This window comes from Coptis chinensis, unplaced genomic scaffold (genome assembly GCF_015680905.1).
Source record: "Coptis chinensis isolate HL-2020 unplaced genomic scaffold, ASM1568090v1 utg1287_pilon_pilon, whole genome shotgun sequence".
Lineage (NCBI taxonomy): Eukaryota > Viridiplantae > Streptophyta > Magnoliopsida > Ranunculales > Ranunculaceae > Coptis > Coptis chinensis.
Window position 1 is genome coordinate 108,985 of NW_028238099.1, and position 14,774 is coordinate 123,758.

The 14,774-nt window shown below is 33.4% G+C and overlaps 3 protein-coding genes across 3 annotated transcripts; 2 read left to right on the plus strand and 1 right to left on the minus strand.

Annotated features, from left to right (window-relative positions):
- Positions 1-1,321: 1,321 nt before the first annotated feature.
- Positions 1,322-3,775, plus strand: SMB (NAC (No Apical Meristem) domain transcriptional regulator superfamily protein). The gene is made up of 4 exons (XM_086586591.1): positions 1,322-1,661; positions 2,253-2,519; positions 2,755-3,035; positions 3,164-3,775. Exons 2-4 carry the CDS (start codon positions 2,348-2,350, stop codon positions 3,665-3,667), a joined length of 957 nt encoding a protein of 318 aa, XP_086442717.1. The 5' UTR covers positions 1,322-1,661; positions 2,253-2,347; the 3' UTR covers positions 3,668-3,775.
- A 7,322-nt stretch (positions 3,776-11,097) lies between these two features.
- Positions 11,098-11,690, plus strand: LOC147474152 (Ribosomal L27e protein family). Its single transcript, XM_086586579.1, is given in 2 exon segments — positions 11,098-11,316; positions 11,319-11,690. Coding segments are annotated over 2 exon segments (405 nt in total). The 5' UTR covers positions 11,098-11,168; the 3' UTR covers positions 11,576-11,690.
- LOC147474153 (uncharacterized protein PHLOEM PROTEIN 2-LIKE A4-like) lies at positions 11,118-13,707 on the minus strand. The gene is made up of 3 exons (XM_086586578.1): positions 12,789-13,707; positions 12,548-12,666; positions 11,118-12,362 (listed from the first exon to the last, which is right to left on the minus strand). The coding sequence occupies exons 1-3, from the start codon at positions 13,128-13,130 to the stop codon at positions 11,978-11,980; spliced, it is 846 nt and encodes a 281-aa protein (XP_086442704.1). The 5' UTR covers positions 13,131-13,707; the 3' UTR covers positions 11,118-11,977.
- Positions 13,708-14,774: the final 1,067 nt, after the last annotated feature.

The window sequence follows — 14,774 nt, forward strand, 5'->3', positions numbered from 1 at the left end:
ACTGTATCTCAAGAAACAACACTTGACCATATTAAGCATTATCCAGGACCAATCATTTTGTACTTGCTGTGTAATTCAAGTTCATGCTAGTCTGCTAGATGATTTCTTGTTTGTTGTACGTGAGTAATCTGAAGCATATTAGTTAGTGTCGTGAATATTGCTATATCTGCGGAGATTCCAGCCTTACAGGAATCATTATTGAAATATGGAATGATGAACTATTCTGTGTTAAACTTGGCAGCATGTGATTCCAAAAGAAATGTGATCTGCCAAGAGCATAGAGCAAAATCCCGCGAAGTTTTACAATATTTGTCGGAACTTTTATGTTGCCGTCTTGCCCATTTCCAAGATTTTTGAGAGTGAGGTTATTAAGTTTTCCGTAATTTGGTTTAATGAGGGGGTACTATGGCCGACACAGTGCCACAGTGGTGGTCAATATATGAATGATTATGAATGACTTGTTGAGACTTGTAAGTGTAAACACATATTGGTCACTTACCCAGAAATGCTTTAGACAATTGGGACTGTCGAGATCAGTTGGCAATGCATTGCCAACATGTTATATGCGTTATTCAGGCCATGCATACAGATATTGAAAAATAATGATTATCAGTAAAGAAGTAAAGTGAAAAAGATAACGTAGCATCTGCTCCATCTTCACGATCTTCATTACCAAAGCTAGCACCTATACAGAAATTAATGTTCTGTGTGGTGTTGTAGACTTGTAGTGAGTGTTCGTAAAGGCAACGGCATCTTGTTTCATTCTTCAGTCTGACTTAACAAGTAAATGGTACATGTGCTTGGCTTCTCCGTAATTATGAATATATATTTTAGAGAAAGACTGCGTGGGAATCCCTTCAGTCCGAAATAAAGGCAATCCATATCTTCGATCTTCTTCTTCTATGGGGATGGACGTGGCCGGACCTTGAAGGGCGTGCCGTGCACTCACTCAGCCCACTAAGAAAAGAAATTAGTGTGTTCTAAGCATGCGATGTCCAGAAATCACGTACGGATGCAAGTACCTTAGGAATTTAGGATGGAACATGGAAGGGTTGAACCTATATAGAGTCATAAAATAAAGAAAGAAAAAGTGGTATACGCAAATAACTCAACAAATTTGACAGCTCTGCATGAATTCTTCATTCTTATGAGGCGATTTTGTGGGCAGGTCTCCTGTTCAACGGACATATCCTAATATGCTCATGAATCATGATACTCTTATCTCTCAACGTACATTCCCATCCATCTTACCTTATCTTTTATATACGGGTTAACTATTGCATATATTTATCATAAGAGGAGAGGAGGAATAATTAGAGAAGACAAGATGAAACATGGCAAGCTTCCTATTATACAATACAATAAACTAATGTAAACGTTCTATGCCTTCTTCTTTACATAATAAATAATGTTATACCATACAGTTATATCCAGGATGGACACTAATTTATTCTCCGAACCCAAACACAGACTTCCACCTTTTCATTTCTTCCCATATCCTCCCTAATTTATAATAATTTTGCTTTATTTCTGGTCCGCTCCCATTTTCTTCAGTATTCCCCCTTCCTTATTCCGTGCCTTGGTATTATTAGCTCCCTCTATACTCGCTTCCTGCACTAACACTAGAGCTGCCTTGGGCGTACGTGGTACCGACTTTGGAGGTCTGTCTTCTTTGCTTTCTCTTAATTCTGTCAGTATGATTATACACTTCACTCTTGGTTTTGAACAAAATTCAGTCCTTTGTTTTAAACTAATTATATTTTTGGTGACAAGAAATTTCTAATCACATTTTTGGAAGGAAAAATTAAACTTAATTTCATGTGCAAAGCTCAAAAATAGTTCCTAAGTGAAGGGTATTATTTCCATACCGAAATGCCAAGATTTGTTCTCACCAAAAAAGAAATATGCAAGGCACGTTGGGATAAGCATCCTCCCACCATACGTAAATGGTGAAAGAAATGTATAAAGAAATAACGTCAACAAAATTTATTTGAAATCCAATTAAACGTACGTCTAGATATTGTTCTCTTCTCTTTTTATTGAAACAAATTCACCAAAGACAGTACTAGCTCTCACTTGATTTTTTAGAGTTTATACTCTAAATTGGGTATTTTCCTAGCTGTGCAAAGATGAAAACAAAAGTTATTACTCACTTATTGGTTATACTTCATATATATGTTAATACTGTGTACGTCGGTTTATGAAAGAGTTTCTATTTCCTCTGAGTTCTAGCTTCTTGATCAACTTTACAGGTAAGATATAGGTAGAACGGTAAGAGGACTACATACCAGACATATATCTATATCTATATATATATATATATATATATATATATATATACAGGTAGATGATGTCTGGAAATGGTCAGGTAGCAGCAGTTCCTCCTGGTTTTCGATTCCATCCTACAGATGAGGAACTTCTTTGTTACTATCTTAGGAAGAAGGTGGCTTATGAAGCTATTGACCTGAACGTTATCAGGGACATCGACTTGAACAAACTTGAGCCTTGGGATTTAAAAGGTCCGATCTGCTGCTAGCTCTTTTTAATAATTAGCTTCAGATAAGTAATTATATACAGTATAGGCTGTATATAGTATCAGGTGCTCGGTCATTTGATATTTAAATGGTTATTATGTAGTTTTAGGTAAATACTGCATGCATATTACTCCAGTTTTCCTTTTTCACCAATGTATATATGCGCATATATATCATCATATGCACACTTAGCTTTATTTAATGGATGACATTGTTGCAGAGAAATGTAGAATTGGGTCAGGCCCTCAGAACGAATGGTACTTTTTCAGTCACAAGGATAAGAAATACCCAACTGGAACTCGTACCAATCGTGCTACAACCGCTGGATTTTGGAAAGCCACTGGGAGGGACAAGGCCATTCACCTCAGCAATTCGAAAACAATTGGCATGAGGAAAACCCTAGTTTTCTACACAGGAAGAGCCCCTCATGGCCAAAAGACTGACTGGATCATGCACGAGTATCGTCTCAACGATGATCAAGGGATGACCTTGGAAGTTCAGGTACACGACGTTAAATTTATAGTACCTAGTCTTGTAGCTATGTACCACGTCCTCTCTTTTGTTCCTTTGGATATAAAATCAAATAAATGAATCTTACTGTTAAATTTATGCATATACATATGGGTCAGCAAGAAGATGGATGGGTTGTTTGTAGAGTATTTAAAAAGAAGAGCCATCATAGGGGATTTCATCACGAAGTGTCTCCCAATCACGAAGAAATGCATTTTAGTCACACAACGAAGAGAGGCAGCGGGTGCCATCACTTAGAGACACAGCAGCATTACGGTTTCACCTTTGATAGCTCAATGCATCTGCCACAGTTGCTTAGTCCTGATCAGTTGAATGTCAGCCCATCTTTCTTGAACACCATGGACATCGAGTGCTCTCAGAACTTGCTGAAGTTAACCTCCACGGATACTGGTGCTGGACTTATGCAACAAGAGAGGTTCAATGGAGATTGGTCCTTCTTGGACAAGCTTCTTGTCTCTCAACAAGGCGTGGATCAGTTTTGTCAAAGTAAATGGAACTCGTCCTCTCAACTGGTGGACGTAGGTCCTTCTACCCAGAAATTTCCGTTTCATCACTATTTAGGAGTTGGTGGTGAAACAGACATGTTGAAGTACACCAAGTAAACTGTACGTAGCCATGCATGTTCTCAAATGTCATTGGCAGGATCGATCAATATATTTACTGCTATATATTCTAAATCAGAGGCTAGCTAGTCTCTAATTGTATGTAAACTGCTAGATATTGTTAGTGGTGTGGTTGTTCTTTACAATTTTTTATATAGGCTATAATATATAAAATAGGCTATAATATAGGCTAACTATTTTTCCTTAGATATATATTATAGCTATACCCTCTTGGCTCTATTTTTCAAGGCGAGTCTCCAACTTTTTCTAAACTCTAATACTAATTAAGGAAAAAAAAAAAATCCAAATCTATTTTTTGGAGCACTTTAAAGACTCCAATTTTTTCTAAACTCTATTACTAATTATAAAAAAGTAGAATATAAATAAATAAACAATCTCATTTAGAGTTTCACAGAATGTCCAACTTTTTCTAAAACATATAGCTAATTAAGGAAAAAAAAAACTAAATTGCAAAAAATAATATTTTCAACCAAAAACGATTTTCCTAAAATTCTTACGTCACAAAGAATAGTTTCCACACTAATCTCAGACGAAGTTTAACATAACAAAGTTTCTTTCTAGAAAATGATAATGAAACAATGAAAGAACAAAGGAAAAAATGAATTGAGTTGCTTGAACATTTACTTTATACATTTGTTAACCACACATGTAACTGGAAAAAAGGGGAAAAAAAATAATAAACTAATCATAAAATAAGTAATAATGTACACCAAAAACAAATAAAATTGTATTGTATGTAATATATATATATGGGCATAACAAATAAAATTGAATCAATTTGAGGTGTAAAATTTAGTCATAGTTAAGGATTTCAAAAACCACATGCCACAATAATTACGATATATTCTAATTAAATTTATGAATTTTATAATTTCCAATTTTAGCGGACTAACGAGATTCAGTTAAAACGGACGTTGACTTAAATAAATTATATAACTATTGATTTAGTTAAAATAGACGTTGGGCTTAAATAAATTATATACCAAACCAAACCAAACTAAAACAAATTACATGTGGAAAATTAAATTATATAAAAAATAACATCACAAAATATATAATAGCAATTGAAAAAAAAAACCCCAATAATAACAAATATTTTCAAAAATATATAATACTGCATGAAACTAACGTCAAATAACAATTACCGAGAAACATAAAACTATATGCAAATGTATTGAACTAACTTCAAATAATATTTAACAGTAAATCGGAAATTGGATGCACATGCAAACATTAAACTAATAAACTAATCTTAAAAATTAATTAATGGACAATCAGAATATTGATATAACTGCATTAAACTAACATCAAAAAATAATTAACGGATAATCAAAACTTGGATGCAAATACATCAAACTAACACCAACAAATAATTATCGGGAAATCGGAAACTGGATGCAAATGCATTGAACTAACCCTCAGAGATTAAATTACCGGAAAATCGGAAATTGGATGCAACTGTATTGAACTAACCTAAAAAAAATAACTAAATTGCAAAGAGCAATATTTTCAACCAAAAACGATTTTCCTAAAACCCTTACGCCACAAAGAATAGTTTCCACACTAATCTCAGGTGAAGTTTAACATAACAAAGTTTTTTTTCTAGAAAATGATAATGAAACTACGAAAGAACAAATGAAAAAAAAAATTGAGTTGCTTGAACATTTACTTTATGCATTTGTTAACCACATATGTATTGGAAAAAAAAAAAAAAAAAAAAGTAAACTAATAATAAAATAAGTAATAGTGTACACCAAAAACAAATAAAATTGTATTGTATGCACTATATATATGGGTCTAACAAATAAAGTTGAATCAATTTGAGGTGTAAAATTTAGTCATAGTTAAGAATTTCAAAAGCCACAGGCCACAATAATTACGACATATTCTAATTAAATTTATGAATTTTATAATTTCCAATTTTAGTGGAATAACGAGATTCAGTTAAAACGGACGTTGGCTTAAATAAATTATATAACTATTGATTTAGTTAAAGTAGACGTTGGGCTTAAATAAATTATATACCAAACCAAACCAAAACAAATTACATATGGAAAATTAAATTATACAAAAAATAACATCACAAAATATATAATAGCAACTGGAAAAAAACCCCACCCCCAATAATAACAAATATTTTCAAATATATATAATACTGCATGAAACTAACGTCAAAGAACAATTAATGAGAAATAGAAAACTAGATGCAAATACATCAAACTAACCTCAAATAATATTTAACGGGAAATCGGAAATTGGATGCACATGCAATCATTAAACTAATCTTAAAAATTAATTAATGGACAATTAGAATATTGATACAACTGCATTAAACTAATCTCAAATAATAAATAACGGGAAATCAAAACTTGAATGCACATACATCAAACTAACACCAACAAATAATTATCGGGAAATCGGAAACTGGTTGCAAATGCATTGAACTAACCCTCAAAGATTAAATTACCGAGAAATCGGAAACTGGATGCAACTGTATTGAACTAACCTAAAAAAATAACTATAAATTGGAAACATGATGCAAATGCGTGAAACTAATCTTTACAAATAATTAATAGGAAATCGAAAACTGGATGCAACTACACTAAACTAATTTCAAAAAATAAATTTGATGCAAATGCATTGAACTAACCTCAAGAAATAATTAACGAAAAATCAGGAATTGGATGCAAATTCATTGAACTAACCTCAAACAATAATTAACGGGAAATTAGAAACTAGATGCAAATACAACCTCATCGAATAATAAACGAGAAATCGGAAACTGGCCGAATGCAAATGTATTAAACTAATCTAAAAAAATAATTAACGGAAAATCGGAAACTAGATGCAAATGCATTTAACTGAGCTCGAAGAATAATTAGCAGTAAATTAGAAATTGAATGCAAATGCATTAAACTACAGCAAAGAATAATTAACAAGAAATCGGAAGCTAGATGCAACTACATTGAATTAACCTCAAAAAATAAATAACAGAAAATCAGAAATTGGATGCAAATGCATTGAACTAACCTCAAAATATAGTTGTGTTATATGTTGTGGGAATGTCTCGATAAGTATAGTTTTGCATTTAAAACGGTGTTTATCTAATCTTTTTTCGTATAATTGGGAACACCTTGCTATTCAAGTAGCTTCAATATGAACTTTATCTTATTAGACAATTTCATAAAACTTCAATCAAACTTCTATTATTAAACAACAAATGAAGTTGAAGGGTTTTATCAATGGCGAGTTATTTTTTTTAATAGAGAGTACGTGAGGTTTTCATGTTATAAGAAATTTGGATGAGTGAGCAATATAATATCTGTATATAATAGTTATGCATATACAGTTGAATATATTTTTCAGAATAATTAATATGACAAGACCCATTCGTAGATAATCTTTGAAGATCCCACATAGTGAGTCAGGTATATAATTTAAAGAATAATTAACCGAATATCGAAAACTGGATAATGTTTGATGATCCAATATAGTAAATCAAGCATAATTTACTTTTATGTCATGTTTGCAAGGACACTACATATGGATAAGTAGAAAGTTGGTATTACACACCACATTGGATAATTAAAAGGAAATCGAAAACTGGATTCAAATACATTGAACTGAGCTCAAAGAGTAATTAACGGGAAATTAAAAACTTTATGTAAATGCAATAAACTAAACTAAAAAAGTAATTAATTATAAATCGGCAACTGGATGCAACTGTACTAAAGTAACGTCAGAGAATAACTAATGAGAAATTAGAAATTGGATGCAAATACTTGAAAAATATTTAACAGTAAATCGGAAAAGGTATGCAAAAATGCATCAAACAAACCTCAAATAATAATTAACGATGAATCAGAAACTGGATGCAAATGCATTGAACTAACCTCAAAATATAATTAACAGGAAATCAAAAACCAAATGCAACTGCATTGAACTAACCTCATAGAATAATTGTGTGAAATCAGAAACTACATGCAAATACATTAAAATAACCTCAAAAATAGTTAACGGAAATCGAATCGGATGAAATTACATCGAACTAATTAAAATCTCAGAGCATAAATAATCATAAATCATAAACTACATGCAGATGTATTGAACTAACCTTAAAGAGTTATTAATGAAAAATCGAAAATTGTATGCAAATATAATTAACTAATCTAAAGACTAATTAACGAATATAGAAACATAAAAAAATGGATGCAAATGCACTGAACTAACCTCAATGAATAATTAACCGGAAATCATAAATTTGATGCAACTGTATTAAACAAACCTCAAAAAATAATTAACGAGAAATCGAAAACTTGCTGCAAATGCATTAAACTAACCTCGAAAAATAATTAATAGAAAATCAGAAATTGGATGCAACTGCATTGAACTAACTTCAAAGAATAATTAACGGAAAAGAGAAAATTGGATGTAACTGTATTAAACTAAAATCATATATTAACTAACAGGCCGGGAAATCAGAAATTGGATGCAATATCCTTGATGAATATTTAACGGAAAATCAGAAACTGGATGCAAATGCATTAAAATAACTTAAAGAATAGTTAACTAGAAATCGAAAACCGGATGTAACTACATCGAACTACCCTCAAAGCATAAATAACCGGAAATTGATTGGAAACTAGATGCGAACTAACTTTGAAAAGTAATTAACGGGAAATCAGAAACTGGATGCAGAAGTATTAAACTAACCTCAAAGAGTAATTAACGGAAAATTGGAACCTTAATGCAAATGCAATTAACTAATCTCAAAGAGTCATTAACGAAACATTGAAAACTAGATGGAACTGCACTGAATTAATTTTAATGAATAACTAACGGAAAATTGTAAACTTGGTGCAACTGCACTAAACTAACCTCAAATAATAATTAACGGGAAATCAAAAACTTGATACAACTATATTGAATTAACCTCAGAGAATAATTAATGGAAAATCGGAAACTAGATCCAACTACATACATTGAACTAGCCTCAAAGAATAATTAACGTAAAATTAGAAATTTGATACAAATGCATTGAAATAACCTCGAAATATAGTTGTATTATATATAGGGAGAATATAATATCTCGACAAATATAGTTTTGCATTTTAAGTAGTGCTTATTATAATTATTTTATTATGATTGAGAATGTCTTGCTATTTAAGTAGCTTCAATATCATCTTCACCACATTGAGCATTCCCACAAAATTTCAATTAAACTTCTATTATTAAACATAACAACCAAAATAAATCGACGAGTTTTACTAAGACCATTGACTAGTATCATAGTATGTTACTAATGTGCACCATGACTTGTATTAAAAATTCACCAATCTTAACTTAAACGGTTCCAATCTTAAATATGAATTGTTTTTGAATAAAATTAGATGTAAGTTCGTAGTATTCAAGGATGGCATACTATTGACCGTATTTCCAGTCTGATTTGAATAAATATGTTTACTGTTGTTTTGTATGGTAAAAGCAGTGAATTATTTTTGCACTCTGAGTAAAATTTCTCATTCTTTTCTTCTTTCTTAATCCTGCATTGCCCTCGATCATATATTTGGGATGAACTCATTGTCATTGTCTTCTTTATGGGTTTTAAAACTTCTTCAGTTTTTCTAATTATAATTGAGATGAAATTTCACTTGTATTATACCAATGTGAACATTAACAAGTTTTTGTTTATACTCAGGCTAATTACATATATGTTGATGGTGATGGGACTGTTCGATTGGAATCAACAAAGGTATGCTATATTCTTTTCCAAGTAAACCTTCTTAGATGACATCTATATGTTTTAATGAAAAATGAATTATTTGCTACTTTTAGGTGGATATAATTGTCTTCTTTCATAAATGATAATATGTCGGTTAAGCGGCTTGAACATTATAAATGATTATATAGTTTTTCGAAAGTTAGTTTCCCCTTATTTGCGCAGATGGGCTTAATGCGATGGCTAGAGTCGAGTCCATGGGGATCACCGAGGGATAATCTGCGATAGACATGTATTTCGGATACTTCAAAGATCGGCTTAGGTCGGTGATCCGCATCCTTTCTATGACCCATAAAACGATTTTGTAATCTTACCAACCACCTTTGAAATGGTTAAAGCGCCAAGAAGGCGGCACACATATAATTTCACCGAAGAAGATTGGGAAGTCATCTCGGAAGACCAAGATGACTGGGTGATCCGACCGAGAAGAAGCCTTCCTTGAACTCAATATCGGTTTCTCATATGTGCAAGGATCGTTCATCTCGGGGAAAAGGCATGTGCTACCATCGTTCTTCACCCACGTAGCGAGGGAAAGCAACATGTTGAACTTAGAGCGTGTTGAGTGTATCAACTTTGTGCTTAAATGAGTTGGACAAAGGCAGTATCAAGCTCGGGTATCTTTGTATGTACATATTATGGAGTCTATAAAGTATAATGTTGGTCTTCAAAGGAGGCGCATATAATGTATATATTCATCATTCATGTATAATCCTTTGGAAGTAAATGTATGTATAATATTGTACATCCGTGTGTATATTAATGGCAAAAATATTGGTGATGAAGATCCTATTGTTTAATCGTTTCGTTTATTGCTTATAGTTGTCAACTAATATATATGACGTTACATAGTTGTTGACTTGTCGCTAAATCGAACACTTCCGACTTTTCTTTATTGAGACTAGTTATTTTCAGGTGTGTGGTTAGTTATTTTGGGCAGGGCAGCACAAAAATACAATTTTCGGTCGGTGAAAATTTCGTAATTGTTTGTATGATAAATTAAGGGAGAAACGTTTAAATTTTACTGTACAAATAGACGGTTTTACCCCTCTTTTACAATTTCGTAATTGTTTGTATGATAAATTATGGGAGAAACGTCTAAAATTTACTGTACAAATAGACGGTTTTACCCCTCCCTCACATATGTTATTACAAACCTCAATTCCAACATAATCGTAATAATCGAAACCGGATAGCTGTTTCCGATTCGGTTAACAGTAGCTGTTTTCTCGATTATACTCCTATCTGATTTTGATTAGTACGGTTATGTTGGAATTGAGGTTTGTAATAACATATGTGAGAGAAGGGTAAAAATGTCCATTTGTACAGTAAAATTCAGGCGCTTCTCTCTTGATTTATCACACTGCCCTCAATTTTACAAGAAATTACAAAATTGATACTGACCAAAAATTATATTTTTGTACTGCCCGCCCAAATCAACTGACCATACACGTGGCGTGGACACGTGCCAGTTAGCTAGTTCTCTTTAAAGTAGTCAGAGACTTAAAGTTAGACTTGCTGCTGACTCGTGGGCCTAACCACACATTAAAGTCCAGCCCAAAAATAAAAAGCCCAAGACCTAGCCCAACTAAACAGACAAAACCCTAATTCCCACTTCACTATAAATACAACTCATTCTCTCATTTCCAGCTCTCCCCTCAAAACCCTAAAAAACCAGAGAGAAAAAAGAGGAGACGTCTGAAAATGGTGAAATTTCTGAAACCAAACAAAGCTGTGATTGTTCTACAAGGCCGATACGCAGGTCGTAAGGCAGTGATAATCAAATCATATGATGATGGAACACGTGACAGACCATATGGACATTGTTTAGTAGCTGGTATCTCAAAATACCCTAAAAAGTGATTCGAAAAGATTCAGCCAAAAAAACAGCTAAGAAATCTCGTGTGAAAACATTTGTGAAGCTTGTGAATTATAATCACATAATGCCAACTAGGTATACATTGGATGTTGATTTGAAAGATGTAGCTAGCTTGGAAACATTTGGGTCAAGGGATAAGAAGGTTACTGCTGCTAAAGAGGTTAAAGCTAGGTTTGAGGAAAGGTTTAAGACTGGGAAGAACAGGTGGTTCTTTTCTAAGCTCAGGTTCTGAGGTTTGGTTTGAGATTTGGTTATTGTCTAATTTTGAGACTTTGGTTTTGTTTCTGTTATGGAGTATTATGAGTTTTGAGATATTTTCAAGTATTTAAAGTTTACTATTTGAGGTTTATTGTGTTTATAGTTTTGAAGTATGTTTAGTTGTTGGTAATGTAGGTAGTTGTTTCTGTTTGAGTGGAAAATGGATATGATGATGCATGTTTTGATGATATTTACAGTATGTGTAGGATTGATTTCATTCTGAACTATTTGGATCATTTAGACAAGTTTATCTTATAACATATGTGGATAATTGTGTTTAGAGTAGAAGTTTGTTAGGTTGGAAATGGATATGTTGCGTATAAGTAACTATTGCATTATTTGCAAGTAGAACACGGACTACCTCAAAAGGAAATCATCATTTACTTGAGGAGTGTTTCTTTGGTCGAATCACAACACCTTTAATAACAAGTCCTTTTTTCCATGTCCCTCCTTCATATTCAAACATGGAGATTTCCATGTCTCCCAATTTATCAGGGGATGTATAAAATTCCCCTGCTTGAAGTTCAATCCATTGAGCTCTAGGCTTTGTCAATAGACTCTCTTTGTGTTCTTTTGTTTCTCCATTTGGAAGCATGAGCCTTAGATTCACTGGGACTTCCCATCCATATGCTGGATCAATCAGTTTCACTAGAAATAAAACTTCATACATAGTGTTTGGAGAGAGGTTTGATGTGGAAAATTTTCCGTGAACCTCAAGCCAACATACATTTAAAAGTTCGGCCACATCAACATTAGCTTCACTGTCCAGGGGAAAAAGAATTATAGTTAGATTTCGTTTCTCCGAAAGATAACAATATTTCATCATTTTATTACTATTTTAATCGTTTCAAAGAATGCAATTTATTGTTGTATACATACTTTTGTGTTCTTTCTAGTTCATCTATATTTGATATATGAAAGATTTTGATCTATACATTTTTTTTACCTAGTGTCATTTAGACAAGGCCAATGCCAATAGCTCTTGTCCTCCGCCCAAGTGATTAGAAGATCTCTTGCATACAGCATGAAGCAATTAAGCCCAGTTTCCTTCTCAATCCAGTATTTCTACACAAGTAAAAAAATTTGTAGCAATTCAGTGATAGTAAATATGATAGTAACAAAATGATGACGAACAAAAGCAAACAAGAATGGCTAGTTAATCGCTCAGACAAAGTTCAGGAACTTGCCTTTGCCTTCTGGTTCAAAAATACTCCAGAATGAAGTTGGTCAAACAACTGATCTGAAAAGTTGATAGGTGAATCAGCATGTTTTATTATGTTTTCATAGTTGTAAGGCAGCTTTGGTGCTGCTCTCACCTCTGTAGTCTTAGAGGTTATGGGGACTGGTTTGTTCTGCTCTTGTTTGACAGGTTTAGGCTTAGCATCTTTGTTTTGTGATGGAACTTGTCCCGTTTTACCTTCCTTTTCTTTCACCTCTGTAGTCTTAGAAGTTGTGGGGAGTGGTTTGTTCTGCTCTTGTTCGACAGCTTTAGGCTTAGCATCTTCGTTTTGTGATGGAACTTGCCCCATTTTACGTACCTTTTCTTCCTCCAAATGCTTGTGGTTATATATAGCATAGCAAGGTTAGATCTCCAATGGGGAGATCTTTTACTGGGATTATTCGTAGCCTGTACTTTTTGTTATATTCTCCAGCATTTCTAAAAGTTATTCTCTATAGATTGGAGATAAGATACCCAAGCATTCTTTATATTTACCACCTTCTTTTACTTCACCGCAAAGGTGGCCAAGTAGATTTAGGGAACATTGAGGAACACAAGCTACTGCACAAGCTAGAACTTTCTCTAAGCGCCAAGGAAAAACAATAATTCTTGTGTGAATGCAGGTAACAGAAGTTTAGCAGATTGTGTGCTCATACTTACATTACCCTAGGATCTATAACAAAGATGATTCATTGAACTGAAACATACACCAATGAACGCTGAAAGACTACACCAAGGCAATTATTCATTAGCAATTAAACATTTATCCATATATATTTAAGGTCCAGAGTCCTAAATGCCCCATTTTAAATAACTTCTATGATTTAGATAAGTTTGGAATCTGTAGCTAAAATGCACAGCAATCAAACCTTAAAAAAAGAAATAACAAAAAATAACATTGTCATTAAATGGAATTCAACAACTACAAAACCAGAACAAAACGTTCTGCATGCGTATCATCACATTCCATCCCTCCAAACCGCAAAAATTAACATCCCCAAATGTTAAAAAGAACTAAAAATGCAAACATCGATTCGATTCGTCAACAACCCTTTTCAAGCAATATACTAATTACACAAAACAACCCTTGTAAGTAGGTGGAATTCGTCCTACATAGGAGTGGTTCATGCGATTGTGACAGTCAATTGCCAAGTGCCCAAATTTAGTGCAAATCTGACATTGAGGGCGACCTTGTGAGACATTATAGTAACCATTAGAGGTGCTGGTATTGTTGTTGTAGCTAAGTCCATTTCCTCTGCCAGTGTTGTTACCATTAGTGAAACTATTTCCTCTGCCTCTATAGTTTCCTCTGGCATTGCCTCTATAAAAACCTCGACCGGTTCCTCTGTTGCTGCTGTAATTATCAAACCCTCTTCCTCTGCCAATTTGACTGATTTTGATTTTGATTAAAAGCTGCAAAAGCTTGCACTGGATCAGCTTGAATATTGCCTCTAAGATCTTGTATTGACAGTTCCTCACTGATAACAAGGCTATGTAATTCATCAACTTGTACTGGATCATTGTTCGACCTAGTCCTTATGGAAGTAGAAAAAGCCGCTTACTCCTATGGAAGACCTCTTAGTGTATGAAAAACCATATCAACATCAGAAACTTGTTCACCAGATGCAGCAAGGCTATCAGCAAGAAATTTAAGCTTCTAAAGATATTGCGCCATAGTAAGATTCCCTTTTCTTAAAGATTGAAGTTGTGCCTTGAGTTAATTGATTAATATGAGACCTTGAAAGAGTAGATAGCCTCTTTTCCAGTTGTAACCACAATTGCCTTGATGAGGTGACACCAACAACATAAGGAAGTATTTCATTTGACAAAGTAGCGTTGATCCAGATCATTAACATTTGGTCTCTTTTGAGCCATGTAGTGAAAATAGGATTGATCTTGTTTGTGGAATTTCCAAACTGGCCATTATGCCTTGTAATCTGGGGTGTATTTCCCA